This window comes from Salvia splendens, chromosome 16 (assembly GCF_004379255.2).
Source record: "Salvia splendens isolate huo1 chromosome 16, SspV2, whole genome shotgun sequence".
NCBI classification, from domain to species: domain Eukaryota; kingdom Viridiplantae; phylum Streptophyta; class Magnoliopsida; order Lamiales; family Lamiaceae; genus Salvia; species Salvia splendens.
The window spans coordinates 18580225-18596301 of NC_056047.1; the positions used below are offsets into that span (position 1 = coordinate 18580225).

The 16077-nt window shown below is 39.1% G+C and overlaps 1 protein-coding gene and 1 long non-coding RNA gene across 2 annotated transcripts; both read left to right on the forward strand.

Annotated features, from left to right (window-relative positions):
• The first annotated feature begins 1382 nt into the window (after positions 1-1382).
• On the forward strand, positions 1383-4355 carry LOC121771717. The gene is made up of 4 exons (XR_006044202.1): positions 1383-1669; positions 1790-1891; positions 2006-2048; positions 2394-4355. It is a non-coding gene; the product is annotated as an uncharacterized LOC121771717 (long non-coding RNA).
• Positions 4356-9536: 5181 nt separating this feature from the next.
• LOC121771716 (phosphatidylinositol transfer protein 3-like) lies at positions 9537-12379 on the forward strand. The gene is made up of 6 exons (XM_042168569.1): positions 9537-9846; positions 10514-10569; positions 11142-11318; positions 11424-11522; positions 11605-11850; positions 11932-12379. The coding sequence occupies exons 2-6, from the start codon at positions 10519-10521 to the stop codon at positions 12217-12219; spliced, it is 861 nt and encodes a 286-aa protein (XP_042024503.1). The 5' UTR covers positions 9537-9846; positions 10514-10518; the 3' UTR covers positions 12220-12379.
• The last annotated feature ends 3698 nt before the right edge of the window (positions 12380-16077 follow it).

Sequence of the window (16077 nt, forward strand, 5' to 3'; positions counted from 1 at the left end):
GGTGGTCGGATGGCGCGCAATAGGCGACCGTCGCCCTCCTACCCGGCGCAGCCGGGTCCTCGGCTGTCTTCCCACCGCCGCGGCGCCTACACGGCTTGCAATAGACCGCCGTGGCGCAGCAGCGCGACACGGCTACCGACGCGGCGGTGCTACTGTGGTCACTCTTAGAGCATCTCCAGGGGAAGAGGTAAAGGAAGAGGTAAAGAGAAGTAACTACAATATTTAATTCTTCTAAATCAAATTTCATTCTCCAAGGGAAATGATATTTGAGAATGTATTATTCCTTCTTTCAGTTTAAGAATGTATCTTTACCTTTTCTTGGAATAAATATATGCCTTCTTCATTTACCTTCTTCTCTTGGAGTTCATTACTTTTTGAGAATGTAAATGAGATATATACCTTCTCAATGGAGAGGTAAAGAGAAATAACTACCATATTTACCTCTTCTTCATAAAATTTCATGCTCCAATAGAAAGAGTATTTGAGGAGGTATTATACATTCTTTCGTTTTGAGAAAGTATCTTTGCCTCTTCTTGATAGAAAAGGTAAAAAGTTAGTTATTTTTGTTTGGCTTTTTAATTTACCTTCTTTCCTTGCAGTTCATTACTTTTTAAGAAGGTATAATAACCTTTTGGAGAAGGTAAATGAGAAATATTCTTTCTCAATATACCTTTTCCCCTTGGATATGCTCTTAGAGTGTCCATAGAGTGCCGCGGCAGCAGACCACTGTTGGAGACGTTGTGCCGCGGCGGGAAGGGGCGGGGGGGATGGGGTGGCGGCGGACCCGGCGGTATAATTTTTTTTCTTCTGTATTTATTTCTATAAAATATCTATTCCCAATTCATTATTTTTTCACTCCATTCCATTCTATTTATTTTTGTCCGATTAATTTTATTCTAATCAAATTAAAATATACCAACGATTGATAAAATAATGTGATTTGTGGCTGTCAATTGAGCTGAACAAGTTTTTGTGGCTATGGCTGGCTGTTCCAGGGCTGTTGTGCACCACTGTGGACACTCTAAGAGTGTTCACAATAAGGCTGAACAACTACGCCACAACCACAAAAACACTTCCGCCCAGTCAGCACAGCTCCAAAAACTTGTCCAATCTAATAACAGCCACGTCACCGCCACAAATTACATTATTTATCAATTATTGGTATATTAGAATAATATTAATTGGAAAAAAATAATAAAAAATCAGAATTCATTAGATATGAACTTATTGACTTTGCGTAATTCTAATGATATCTAATTCATTAGATATCAATGCGTGTGAATGCGTTTTTTTATTAAAAAATAATTAAAATAATCCATATTTTATGAATGTTTTTTTAATTATGTTGGTATATTCACACACATTGCAACATAAATGAGAAAATGGAAAAGCCGAGTTGGGGAAGAATACATTGAATCACAGCTGGGGAAGAAGGCATTGGAATCAAATCGGAAATATGGCCGCCGCGGCGGTTGGCAGTGTGCAATAGGCCACCGCGGCGCCCTTATGGGCAGCAATAGACCGCCGCGGCTCACCACTGTGGACACTTATTATAAAACATTCCAATCACCTCTCCACATCATTCACATTAGCTAGGGTTTCATTCTTCCCCAATTTCATTTCCCTCTCAACACCTTCAGCGGCGGCACCACCTCACACCACCGCCATGGTAAGCGCTCCGTCTCCCGCCGTTAAATTTTGGCATCTGTAATGCTTGTGCAAATGTCTATATTTGCAGTGAAGATAGTCTAATTGGCTGCTACTCGCTTGTAAAAATGCGTGATAACAGGCATCGGAGAAGAAACTCTCAAACCGGGAAATCAAAGTTTAGAAACTCGTCCTCAACATCTCAGTCGGCGAGAGCGGAGATCGTCTAACCAGAGGTGATAAGGTACAGCGTCGCCACCGTATTATCGTGTACCTGCAGGATTGCGTTCGTTCATCTTCTGACTACTTTAACACTAACTAGTTTTCTTTTTCCCCCTATTTTGTTAATATTTTGTAGGTGTTGGAACAGCTTAGAGGCCAAACCCCTGTTTTCTCCAAGGGTAATATTCTCATACCTGTTCTACTTTAGTTTTCTGTCTCTTATTTTGTAAAGAATTTACGCTGTAAAAGAGTTATTGAATTGCCTTGTTGAATTGTTGTACATCATTAACTGAAATTGTAAAGGCTATGAGTTTCTTTATACAAGCGTGATATTCACTGTAAACTTATTTCGCCGACTATCAACTATGGCTAAGAGCGAGCAATCACAATAGGGGCGCCTATTGCAGGGAAGGGCAGGGGCGAGGGGCGCCGTCTGCTGATTTTGATTTATTTAATTTTAACTCTATATATAGAATTCATTGGATTTCATTTTATTCACATCTCTCGTGTCTCCTTTTCTCTAGATATAATGAATCACTAAAGTGATCCCCCGACCACCGGCGAATCACGGTATCCCACCGGCAGGGCGCAGTCCCCCAGCAGATGGTTCCAGTCCCAGTTTGGAGGAGGCGGAGGTGGCGGGTCTCTGTTCCCCAACGGCGGAGGGGGAAACGTCAGCAGTGGATTTAGAGGGGGAAATGTTGGTGGCGGGTTCGACATGGGAGGCAGCGGCGGTTCCCCAGCGGGAACCAATTCCCTGAGAGGTTTCCTTCATTCCCCGGGGGCTACATTCCGGTCCCGTGGCCGCACTCTCCATTCCAAGGCAGAGGCGGTGGGTTCCCTTCCTTTGGCGGCGAATTCGGAGGGGAAAACGCCAGTGGCAGATTCGGAAGGAGAAACGCAGGCGACAGGTACGACATGGGTGGCGGCGGGTTCGGCATGGGAGGCAGCGGTGACGACAACAATTTTAGCGGGTTCCCCGGTGGGAACCAATTCCCTAGGGGGTTTCCTTCATTCCCCGGCGGCTACATTCCTGTCTTGTGGCCGTACTCTCCGTTCCAAGGCGGAGGCTGGTTCCCTTTCTTTGGCGGTGGATTCGGCAGCGCCAACGCTGGTGCCGGTAGACCGATGACCCCCCAATTGCCATTTGGGGACAATGTCTATGGTGCCCCCCCTCCTTCCCAGACGTAGGGTTCTGCCTCCACCCCATCGCGGTTCCATCAGGGTACCCCTCCACCCCAGATGTGGGGTCAGTCCTCCAACCAGAGGACTTTGGGTCGACCCCAATCGGCATTTGGGGACTACCGGCCCAACATGGACGTGGTTAACAATCCGCCGATTGATACCACTACTCCCTCTACCCCACCCACCCAACCCCTCGTTGATTTTGATTCGTTCACATTCGAGCAGATGGGTATCGGTCCAGCGCGGTATTACAATCCTGTACCACCCCGTCATCGGCACTGGTACATGGACGTGTGGAGGCGCTGGCACTGAGGTGGAGAGGCGGGCGACGCGGTGGCCGCGACGGTGGCAGAGGGAGAGGCGGCCAGAGCCGGATGGGGGGGACGTACTACTCAGGGGAGGAGTCCATTGCCGTGGCGAAGGCGTGGTTCTCAATCACGGAGGATCCAGCTGTTGGAACGAATCAGACGGAAAGCGGTTTCTGGGCCCGCATCGTCACTGCCTACAATGAGTTCAAGCCGCGTGGCGCAGCGGAGCGGAATGAGGACCAAATCTGCAAAAAATTTAAGCAGATTCAAACCCGTCAGCAGGTTCTCGGGCATCCACCAGAACAACCTTCGCCTAGCCGAAAGTGGCCGTAGCAAGGCCCTCTCGTACTAGATGCATAGAGAGAATGGGAAATATCCCAAATTCACCTACTGGGATGAATATCTCATTCTCAGGGATTCAATGAAATTTAGGGCCATCTGTGAGGAAGAGGGTGGGGCGGCGCCGAAGCGGACGAGACTCGGAGTATTCGGGCACTACAGCAGCAACAGTGGCTCACAATCTATCGACTTCAACGAAGGGGTTGAAGAGGAGCCCCCGCCACACTTTCCCGCCGCCGACGTCCACCCGGCCAGCAATCCACTCTTCGGGACGCTAGAGCCGCCGGTGCTTCCACGTTTGGATCCCGCGGGGAATGTTTGCCCCGATTGAGGTGCTGGAAAAGAACCTTGAGATTCAGAAGAAGAAGCTGCTGATCGAGGTCGTCGGAAATTACAAGGGCTCGACCGACCCGGTGGCCAAGGGGATGCTCAGGGAACTCATGCAGAGGCTGAAAGGTCAGCTGGGGTTGACGTCCGATGATGAGGCGGAGGCTGCTGGGGATGGAGATAAAGCGGCGGATTCCGGGGATGCCACCGAGTGAGCGGTGCCGGGTTTTTTCTTTTAGTGTTTTTAGATAATTTTCGTTGTATAATTTTCGTTGTATAACTTTCCAATATTTATAATACAACGAAGATTTAGTTTTATTTTTTTAATATATTATGTATTTTATTTCTAATTATTTTTGTCAAATTAATTTTATTCTAGTCCAATTAAAATTTACCAACAATCGATAAAATAATGTCATTTGTGGTTGTGGCGTGGCTAGCCAAGTTTTTGTGGCTGTGTTGACTAGGCCGACAAGTTTTTTATATGGTTGAGGCATGACTGTGATGATTAGGTGGACAAGTTTTTTTTTGTGACTCTGGCATGACTGTTTCACTATTGTGGACACCCTCAGTGAACCACACGATGTGGCTCAACACGTGGCTGCCTAGGTGAAAGTGCAATGCTGAAAAAATGGCATGGCTTTGTAGTTATGAGCTTTGCTTGGTAGAGTGGTTTGAAATTTGGAGGAAAATTGATTATTTCAGTGAAATGAGAATGATTCAGTCCCTCACTTCAGAAAAACTAAATTACAAAATCAAATGAGAAAAAAGGTTGAAAATTGAACATCTGATATACAAGTGGCAGTTTGTTTGCATGAATGAGTCTATTATTAGATTTAATAGTGATATTCATTTTGGTCTTAAGCATGCCAGTGGCATTACCTCAGTGGCTGGTGATTATGCTGATTGTGAAATTGCTATTGCTAATCAATAATTACTTTCAATCAATATTGTGTTTGCATCATTCAATCTCAATAGGTATGATCCTTCAACTGGTATTTATGGTATGGACTTCAGCAGGGTTGGCCGAGGCCGTAGATGCAAGTCTCGTGTTTGGTATCCAACATAGGGTCACAAAGGAGGATTCAATGAAGTGGTTCCAATTAAAAAATATAAAGGTCTCATCCTCAACAAGGCCTTCAACATTGGTGCTTAATTTTGTTCTCATTCTCAAATAGCCCCCACTAGTGCAATCTTACTTGGTTACAATATGACATTTTGATTTAAACCTTGTTATATTTGTGTTGCTTCCACCGACATTTTATTACATTTTGAATTATGACCTTTACTCTTAAAAAAAGGATATCGTGGCGTGAAGAAAATTTTCATATTACTTTTACTTTTGATAGGCATAATCAAAATGCGTGTACTTAGGATTTCATCCCTGAATTATCTTTTCAGTTATGGGATGTCCATTGTGGAGTGGTTGATAAGTTTTCAAAAAGATCAATGTGCGTGTAGTTGATTAAACTCAAAATTGTTTGTAATTTCGTTAATATTACTTGTTTATTCACTAAGGGCCCGTTTGATAAGTTAGTAATACCTAGATATAGATACGTATCTATATATTTCTAGATGTTTGGTATCATAATTACACTACCTTACAAGCCATTGCTTTTCTCTAAAGCCCATCTCGGCCCGGCAGATTCAGCACCAAAATCAGCCGATATGTATCTCTCCAAATTCGTGATAGTAATCTGCCTCTATTCATGAATCCAGAATACAAATTTTATCTCCTTCATACTCTTTTCTTCCAACGCTCTTTTAATTCGTTCTCTCTTTCAATCAAGATATACTTTTCTTCCAACGCTCTTTAAGCAAATCACAGAATATACATCTTCAAATATTTCATCCAGTGAGAGTTTATTAATAGTCAGATTTGTCTAGCGTGACATGTGTTAATTGGTTTGAGGATTAGCACAATAGTTTCAGAAATATTTCTAGCGTGACTTGAAGTTTCAGATACTGTAGTTTCATGAATTTTCAAATCCCATAGTTTCATAAATTTTCAGCAAGAATTTCTGTTTTTTGTTTGAGGATTAACACATTTGGGCAGGTACTTCACAAATTAGAGATTTAGAATTCGTTAAGCATATCTATCTGTATATATTGGTTTCATTAATTTCTTATGCAGTGTAATTGTTCATTGTCTGCTTCTTTGTGCCAACAATAGAGCTTTATTTATTTCCTAATGATTTAGTATTTATTTTGTTTATCATGGTAATTTTATTGGGAGTCATGGATATGCTGACATTTTTCAGAGTAGAAAACTTTTCAAAATTTTACTGGCTCATGAATATGTTGACAATTTTGGTGCTTCAAACCATCTTGAGAATGTTTTGGGTGCGTAGAATATGAGTTTTGTTTGACATATTATTCTGTTGTTTGTAAATTTTTTGAAGGTATGCCTTGTATATGTGAGTATTTAAATCATTTGCAAGTGAATTGTGGTTATATATTCATTGTTAATAAACAAATTTGTTTTAGGTTTGGAGCGGCAAATTCAATCGTGATAAATAAGGAGGGAAAAAAGACAACCAAATCCTTTTATTTTCTACGTAAAGTATACATGAATTTAGAAGATTTGATTAGGTTAATGCAAAGGACAATGTAGGAAATAAATAAATTTAATTAGGTCAAATTTGTCATTGCATATTTATTTCTGATTTCATAACTTCCTTATCAAAACATAATGAGTTTATTAGAAAAAAAATTAACTAGGGTATCAAACATGTGTTATTAAAATCATATCTTTCCCTAACTTGGTTCTATATCTTGGTCACTAACTAACCTAGGTATATCACACCTCACTTATCAAACGAGCCCTAAATCTATAGCTCAATCAATATAGGATATGGCATAGAAGTACATAATTTCACACCTAGAGTCACATTCATAATTTCTAAGATTAAACTTCTTTGATTTAGAGCTTAAATCAAATACCATTTCTAAAACAATAAGCAAAATCGAACAAAAATACTACTCTCTCCATCCATAAAAAATAGACAAAGTCATAAATGACATGAGTTTTAATGCATAATTGACAAAGTAAGAAAGAGAGAGGGAAAATGTGGTGTAAATAGTGTTAGTGGATTGTGGGGTACACATTTAGAACGATGTGTATGGTTAGCATTGCTTTAAAACTTTCCATCTTTAGAATTATTTTAATTTTGATGGATGGCCAAAAATAGTAAAATTTGTCTATTTTTTGTGCATGAATGGAGTATATAAGTTGAGTTGAGGTAGATCTTGTTCCAAAGACAAATTATGCTTGGACTAGTGTTAATAGAAGGGTATTTGCCTAAAAAATTATGAACTTCCATCAAATTATTAGTTTTGCATGACACTTTTAAAATCTACCTATAAATTATCGAACTATTGTAAAATTTGAATACTAGACTATATCAATCGCGTAAACATATTTGTAATTAATTTAATAAATTTAATTTGCAATGCTAGACTATATCAATCGTCAGTGGCGAAGCCAGGAATTTTAAAATGGGGGCCCAAATTATCGTTAATATTTATAAGATTTTTTCGATGTTCGTGACAACGGAAGTTTGAAATAATTAATATTTTCAATACTATATAATGGATGGAAACGAATTTTTTATGATATTTAAATGTCATCATAGAAAAAATCAAGGAAAATATAAATTATACTAACAAATACTAGAGTACAATAATAAATTTTTTTTATTATAAGTATAATGATGGAAGAAAGCAATTACGAAGTGAATAGAAATTATGTTAAAAAAAAGTAAAAAGAAATAAAAATATTCACATTATGCTTAATAAATAGCAAGAAGAATGACAAAGTTGCATAAATAGAAAGACATAATAAAAGAAGAAAAGAAGAGTTGAAGAGAATAAAAATGAGTACCATAAAAAAACGCTGTCAATCAGAATCGAAGTCCACACATTGGATAACGGACAATATCTCCAACCAACTGGACTACCGAATACACATGCAAGTTTTTTGTTTACATATATTATAATAGTTAATATGAAAATTGATGGTGGGACCAGGGGCCCCTGTCCCCAACGTGGCTTCGCCACTGTCAATGGCGGAAACATATTTGATATTTTTAAAGCTGAGAGGTGATCAATTGCTAACTAGTTAGTAACCTAAAATTAAGACTAATTTTTAATCATTAGACTAAGGTTGAAATTATATCAAGTAGATTATATTTTAAATTCAAATAGTTATTAAATAAAATTAAAGGGTATTAATGTCAATTCTCTCTTATTAAACTTATCCTAAAACTTTAAATTTACGTATCTCTCAATTTAAATTATATTTTCGCAAAAAATATATAAAATTAAAGGTAATTTAATAAGGATTCTAACGAGATATCAATTGCATATGTTCCGACGACGTTCGAATGATGAAATTTGATGATTTTTATTTCAGTTTTCGTATATGTTGATAAGCAAATTTTTTATCAACAAATACATCAAAAAATCTCAATATAATGTATATAAAATCTCAATATGATGCATGTGAAATCTTAATAAAACTGTGTTGATATTTTCGTGTACTTGTGTTGAAATACTCATGTTATTGTGTTGATATTTGTAATACACTATGTTGATATAAAAATAACACACGAAAATTATGATATGATAACAGAATGACGATCTTACCCTTTCGTTGATGTTTTGTCTACTATTTATTGAGATTAGTAAGATTTAATCTCATTCACTCATTTTAAAATTTAAGGGTGGAGATTTGATCATAATTTTGGATTATGATGCTATAAGCAATATAATAGTCCTTTTAAAACTATATACAGTTCGTTAGAAAATACTCCTATATTTCTATTAGTTGGACTCATAATAAAATATTTAAGCTCTACAGTGTATGAAATTGATTTTTTATACTTTGAAACGTAACAATGGAATCATCATATTTTTAATTTTAAAAGTGGTTAATACAAGCACAAACAACACGTTTACAAAGGAGTTATTGTATACCACTATCATATGAATATATTATCTCCGTCCACCATTTATTTTCCACAAATTTTCTTCCGAGTTCTTTATAGTAAAAGATTTGCCACATCTATTTATTTATAATAGTACTACAACATTTTGTAAGTAGCCTATTATTTATAAAATATGTCGCTATTGATTCACCAAAAAATTCACCTACTAATCACTACCAATTAGAAATCACATCTCACGTTCCTCTTCTGAAAATAATAATAAAAAAATAATAAGTATTATGTAGCGATTAAATGAGCTATATTTCTTATTATATTTCTTATTTTTGTTCAACTCATAAAAATAGTTCATATCTATTTATAATAACTTTTTTTCCTCTAATTAGTATTTTATTAGTATTTATGAATTTCATCCTCCACTATACAATTTCACCTACTTTTTCCCCTTCATTATTACTCAATTTAGCTAATTACATATTAAAATTCACGATTAGTCCAAACTCCAAATGGTCTGTTGGACCTAGGGAGTATTAAATTAGTGTGAATAAAGAAATGGAAGGTAAGGGAGAATAAAAAAATGAAGACAGCAGAAGATATGGAGAAATAAAAAAGTCTAGTTTGTTAATGCGTTGGCCGAATGCGAATCTCAACGCAGGCGAAATTGACGACGCGTGAGAAATTGTATTTATGAGAGATCTCAACAAACTGCTCAATCTCAATCTCAATCTCAATCTCAATCTCAATCTCAATAAATTCTACTTAGTCAGAAGTAATTGAAGTCGGCCACCGCCGCTGCTTTCGGTTGAGAAATTAAAGATACAGACCCCCACCCTCTCTCTCTGCTCTTGCACATCGCCTTTGCCCTTTTCAAGGTAATACCTCTCTTCCTCTTTTTTTTTTTAGTTGAATTCCTTGTTTTTTTGTATGATTAATTGTTCTGCCTGATCTGAAACATTGTTATGTGATGCAATTAACGGAAACTTCATTCATTTGATTTGCTAAATTCCTCTCTGTTTTAATTAAGCATGCTCATAACCAAAACCTCAAGAGCTAACTCATCAACTTAGAAAGTGTTCAGATTTTCTTTCTTTCTTTAGATCAAGTATAATTAGTGGGGTAATATTTACTTTTAAGTTAAATTTATTTAATTCACATCTAATGTAGAATTAGAAAGATCATAGTAATAATAATAATCAATCAAGCAGGTATCTTATCACTTCTCTAAAAATTTATTCTCATTAGCTAGATGCAAGAGAATGGTTTGACTTTTAGGAACTCATCTCTTATTTGTTTCATATTGTATAAAAATATATTGTATTCTAATTATATTCATAAGTGAGTAATCAAAACTACAAATTTCATCAAAATTTAAATAAATTACTCCATAAATAAGAAAGAGCCGTTGATTTTGATGGTAAAAAGAAGAAGATATTGAAATTCAGTTTTAAACAAATATTTATCTAATACTATTTGAATGTATTATGTAATACTGTATCTTCTTCATCTCTGTTTTTCTCACTTTTCTATCTGATTTGGCAGTTAACATGTTTAGGAGAAAATCACAGGAGATTGACACAGCAGAACGAGATGCAAAGGTAACAAACAGACTTGAATAACGTGGAGAAACGTTTATTTGACATTTTAGTTTTCCATTGATCAAGTGAAATTTCTCTTCACATTGTTTGATTCCAAATCCGTCAAGTAACTTAAGAGATATGATTTTCATGTAACAATTTGCAACAAACTATCCAAGATGATTTCATTATTCCTCTTGTCCTAGTAATATATGTTTAATCGTGCGTAGTTCCTATTGAAGTAAGGAAATAGAAGTCTACTTTTGAGAATTAGGCTAGATAGATAAAAGTAGCATTTGTTAAACCATTTTTTGTTATAGGGACTTAAATTTCAGGATATCCCAATATTCTTTATAATTTCAATCATTTGATCTAATTCTGTGTAATCCGTATTACATTGAAAATTGAAAGGGTAGGATCGGAAATTCTAATGATAAGGATAAATCAGTTACCTATTATATCAATCATGAAAAATAAAGCACTCTTAGTAGCAAAATCCCAATTTTCAGTAGCAGAGACTCCCTTTGTCTCATGTTACTTGCACTTTTCTATTTCGGCTCATTTCAAACTACTTATAAGTAAGGAAATGACAGGTTAAACAGCTCAGGGATGCTCTTGGTCCACTTTCTGGTCGCAGCTTAAAGTTTTGCTCCGATGCATGCTTGAGAAGATATTTGGAAGCTCGGAACTGGAATCTCGACAAAGCCAAAAAGATGCTGGAAGCTACTCTTAAGTGGAGATCAGAATATAAACCTGAAGAAATCCGTTGGGTTAGTATTATTCAGCAGTATATCGAAGTTTTCTGTTACCAAGTTTTTATTTTATTCGAAAAGCCATGTCCTCATTGACAATGTGTTTTCATGTTTATGTAACAGCATGAGGTAGCACATGAAGGTGAAACAGGCAAGGTCTCGAAAGCTAATTTCCATGACCGGAAGGGGAGAACCGTCCTCATAATGAGGCCCGGGAAGCAGGTCAGTCAGTCTTTGTTTTTTCCGGAGGTTCCTTTGATGGAAAGAAATCTCTCATATGCAACGAATCCATTCTCTAATACAGAACACAACGTCGTCTGAGGGCAACATCCGACACCTTGTGTACCTAATGGAGAACGCCATCTTGAACCTGCCCGAGGGGCAAGAGCAAATGTCGTGGCTTATAGACTTCAACGGGTGGACAATAAACACCAACATCTCCATCAAAACATCGCGAGATATCATCTACGTTTTGCAGAACCACTACCCTGAGAGGCTTGCCGTTGTCGTCCTCTACAACCCTCCGAGATTCTTCGAGGCATTCTGGAAGGTACGAAATACAAGCAATTTTTTCGATTTAGGTGGGGTCCGGGAAGGGAGATTGCTGACGTGGAGGGGTTTGTTTGTGCAGGTTGTGAAATACTTTGTTGATGAGAAAACATTTCAGAAGATAAATTTTGCGTACCCGAACAAGAAGGAGAGTTTGGAGAAGATGAAGTCGTTTTTCGACACCGAGAATCTGCCGAGTGAGTTTGGAGGGAAGGCAACGCTGGAATACGATCACCAGGAGTTTTCGAGATTGATGGCGGGAGACGATGTCAAAACAGCCAAGTATTGGGAGTTGGATCGAACCAACGGCTACGACAACAAGACTAATAATGGTCATTCCAAGTCCGAGGTGGATACAGAGCCATGCTGAACCAAATGTATTATTATATAATTATAGCTGATCATATGGCTAATCGGGAATTTTATTTTGGAGTAACATTATTGATTGTTGTTGTTCTAAGAATTGGATTGGATGTGCAAGGCTTTTTAAGTCTGTACAATGATATGAATTTACCACTTCATAATTAAAAGTCGAGTTATTAGGGCATCCGCAATGGGTGGACGATGGCACGCCCGATGGCGCGCATCGTCCGTGCCATCCATCGTCCGCACCCATTGTGGCACGCCCGATAGTCGCGCCCTATACTTCGGTCGCGGAGGGATGGCCATCGTCCGCTCCATTGCGGCTGTCCCGGACGATGGCCATCGTCCGCGCCATCGTCTGTCCCATTGTGGAGGTCGCGGACGATCAACCGCGGACGATGGCACGCGGTTTCATTTTTTTATAAATACCGTTCATTTGTAACATTTCATTTCACTCGATTTCATTTTCGAAACTTACAATTACATAATTACTACGAAATGGATTCAAGCCCCAATAGTCATACGTTTAGCGCAGGGGCGCATTGGCCGGGTACAGAACCCGGCGATTATCGTTCGTTCGACACCAACGCCCATTACGATCCCGATTTCAGTATGGAATCGTATGGGTTGTCTGACATGGAGCCGTCTCCGCACCGCCCAACCGCAGCGGCCGATCCCGACCCCGCCGCGACCGCTTCCGCCCCAGCCAGAAAGAAGCGGAACCGGCAGCGGGCGCAGAAGTTGCCGCCTCCCGGTGATTGCGATGAGTGCGCCCCCGGCCGTACGAACTACAACGACGACGAAACTCTCACCTTGGCCCGGTGTTGGGTAGATATATCGGAAGATCCGATATTCGCGAACAACCAACGACAGATCGCGTACTGGGAACGCATCGCGGACCTCTACAATTCGGTGAAGCCGCCGACCGCGTACAAGCGCAAGCGTGAGCAACTCCGCAAGCACTGGGATCAAGTCAAGAAGCAAGTGAACTTGTACGCGGCGGAGTTCGAGAAGTTCACGCGGTCATAGGGGAGCGGCGAGAGCGCGAGCGACGTGCGCGCTAAAGCGCTGTTGTCGTACCGGTCGATGTACGGCGACTTCAAGCACGAGGCCATCTGGGCGCTCTTGAGGGACAAGCAGAAGTTCAAAGGTGGAATTCTGCACACTGGTGCGCCGAAGAGGACGAAGACCACTGAAGCTGGTGATTACACGAGCAGCGGCAGCGGCAGCGGCAACCACCCGGTTGACCTCAACCGGACGTACGTGGATGAAGGGAGTTCCGGCACACCGGTGTCCTTCCGGCGTCAAGGCTGCGAAGGCCAAGGGGAAGGCGACCGCGACCTCATTGTCGACCGCTGCAACCCAAGTTCCGGTCCCGGTAGAGCTCCCGACCCAGACGGCCACCGCGTTTGAGTCGTTAGCAACAACGTCGATGGCAAGGACGATGCTGCAGACGCACAGGGCCCTCAAGAAGTGTACCGACCCCGACGAAGCCGAATATCTCCGGGCGTTACTCGATGAGCTGCGTCGGAAGTTGGGAATTGGTCTGACTTAGTTTTTTTTTTATTAGTTCAATGATGTAACTTTTTTTTATTAAAACTTCGCCGTTTGTTATTTAGACCGTTTTTTATTTACCCGTTACTTATTATTTGAAAACAGTTAAATTAATTAAACAAAATAATAAAATGATGATGTGATGCGTCATAGGGCGCAACTTAGGGCCCGCCATAGGGCGCCCCACTGCAGGTGGGGAGGTAGGAGGATAAAACTGCTGACGTGGCGTGCCATAGGGCGCCCCATTGCTAATGCTCTTAGCGCCTGCAACTTAACGAAATAGTGTATTTTACCGTGAACGCGATCTCATTGGCTGTTCTGTTCTGTCGCTGTCGAGTCAACCGATGGTGGAGAATTGGTCGTTATTACCGATGGAGATCATATTCACTCTGGTAGGTCAACTTGAAGGTGAGAGACATTACTTTAAGCTTACTTGATTTACTACATCATGATTTTGTTATGATCTGCAATATTTGATTTTATTCCACTGTCCTCGCTTAACTTCTGCTATGATATTGGCTGAATCTATTTTTTCCTTTCTGCTACTGAATTTGGATTGGATTGGATTGGATGCCCATTGCCAATCTCAATTTTAAGCTTAATTTCAAATTCGAATTCGATTTTTTTAAATTTCAATTATGGATTTCATCCCACAAAATTTGTCTCATTATATCATTTTCCATTTAAAATCTTACCAAAAATAGACATTAAATACATCCCCCAATCTCCTCAAGGTGGAACTAATACGCTCATTATTCTATATCTCTATTATATCTTGCATTATTATTTAATTGCATATCTTACTTGTCTTGCTCATTAAGTTAATATTAATATTATAAATAGAGCTATTGTTATTCTCCTCAATCACGCAATAAATGCAATAAAATAATTTATTGTTATTCTCCTCAATCAAGCAATAAATGCAATAAAATAATTTATTTTACCTTTTATCGTCTTTACTTTTTTTCGTTTCGAATTCACAAATTACCAATTATCGACCGAGCATGATTTTACTGCAATTTTCTCCATCTTCTCTGGCTTGGATAAGGATCCTATCCTTTATCAGGGACTCATATTCCATTACATAATTTCATTTAATACAAAATCAATCTTCTTAAAACTAATAATCATCTTAAAACTAACTTGCGTGGCTTGGATAAGGATCCTATCCTTTATCAGGGACTCATATTCCATTACATAATTTCATTACACTAACTACAAAAGCACATAAAAGCGGTTGCACTCAGTCAACGCTAGTTTGGTGTCGAGCTTTCTCATTCTCCTCCTCCTTGACATGGCTTCCTTGATTATGGTCAAACTCATCTTGGACAGCCTTCTCCTCTCCGCCCTTAGAAACGTATTGCTTCTCACCGTAGATTCCGCCAAACCCCTCTTCATCCGACCGGCTCGCATACCCTTCGCCATAAGAAGACATCGAGTCCCTTCATCACCATCAAAATACATACACATCAACCCCACTCACCAATCTCATCTTCATCTTTGCTTTAACTTAATCCTATACTACTCATAACACATAACAAACTCACTTCATGACCCATAAACCAAACTCCAAATTCATGGATTCCATTCTAAAATCAACTAGTAACACGAGGCGGGGCCCACGAAACGTGATTTCAGTTCTCTTCTCTTTCTTTCACCGATTGTCAAATAGTTATATTATACTTCCTTTGTCCTCCTTGAAGTTGAAGAGTATGAACTTCTTCCTAACCTATTAACCTATCCATTTCTTATTTTACCAATTATGCATTAAAGACCGTACCAAATTAAATGATCATACTTCTCAAAGACGATAAGGAGGAAGTACTAGTTTTAGTTTAAATTGCCAACGATAATAAAAAAAAGTACTAGCTCTATCAATCAACTTAATTTTGTATAAATACAACTACAAGCAAGAGAACATGTTAATAAACACAACATAACAACTTGTTTTTTATAAGCAACAGAACAAATTCATTAAGAGATTATGCATAAAGTTAGACTGTTTTGGATTCAGAGTCCGTCTGTTTCTTGGAGTCAGGCTCCCTTTGTTTTTGTTTGTGCGAATCCATTTTGAAGGAGGACGCGAATCGTATTGCAGAAGACGGGGCTATGTGATTGGAGTTTTGTAGAGGAAATGAGGTGAGAGATTTTTGCTGAAGCGGTCTCGCTAATTTCAATGCATTAAGCATGCTTCTCTTATCTTTCTCCAACCTTACAATAGCTGATTTTATATATGTTTAGCAAGCGATCACGTGCATGCTCTATGTGGCTTCCACGTGTCAGTTGTACTAGACAGGTGTGACGTCTGGAA

Bases quoted from the DNA above. Each gene is read 5' to 3' on its own strand.
- LOC121771716 (XM_042168569.1), top strand. From the start codon at position 10,519: ATGTTTAGGAGAAAATCACAGGAGATTGACACAGCAGAACGAGATGCA. The intron at 10,570-11,141 runs GTAACAAACAGA...AGGAAATGACAG, and splicing joins CAGCAGAACGAGATGCAAAG to GTTAAACAGCTCAGGGATGC. The intron at 11,851-11,931 runs GTACGAAATACA...TTGTTTGTGCAG, and splicing joins TCTTCGAGGCATTCTGGAAG to GTTGTGAAATACTTTGTTGA.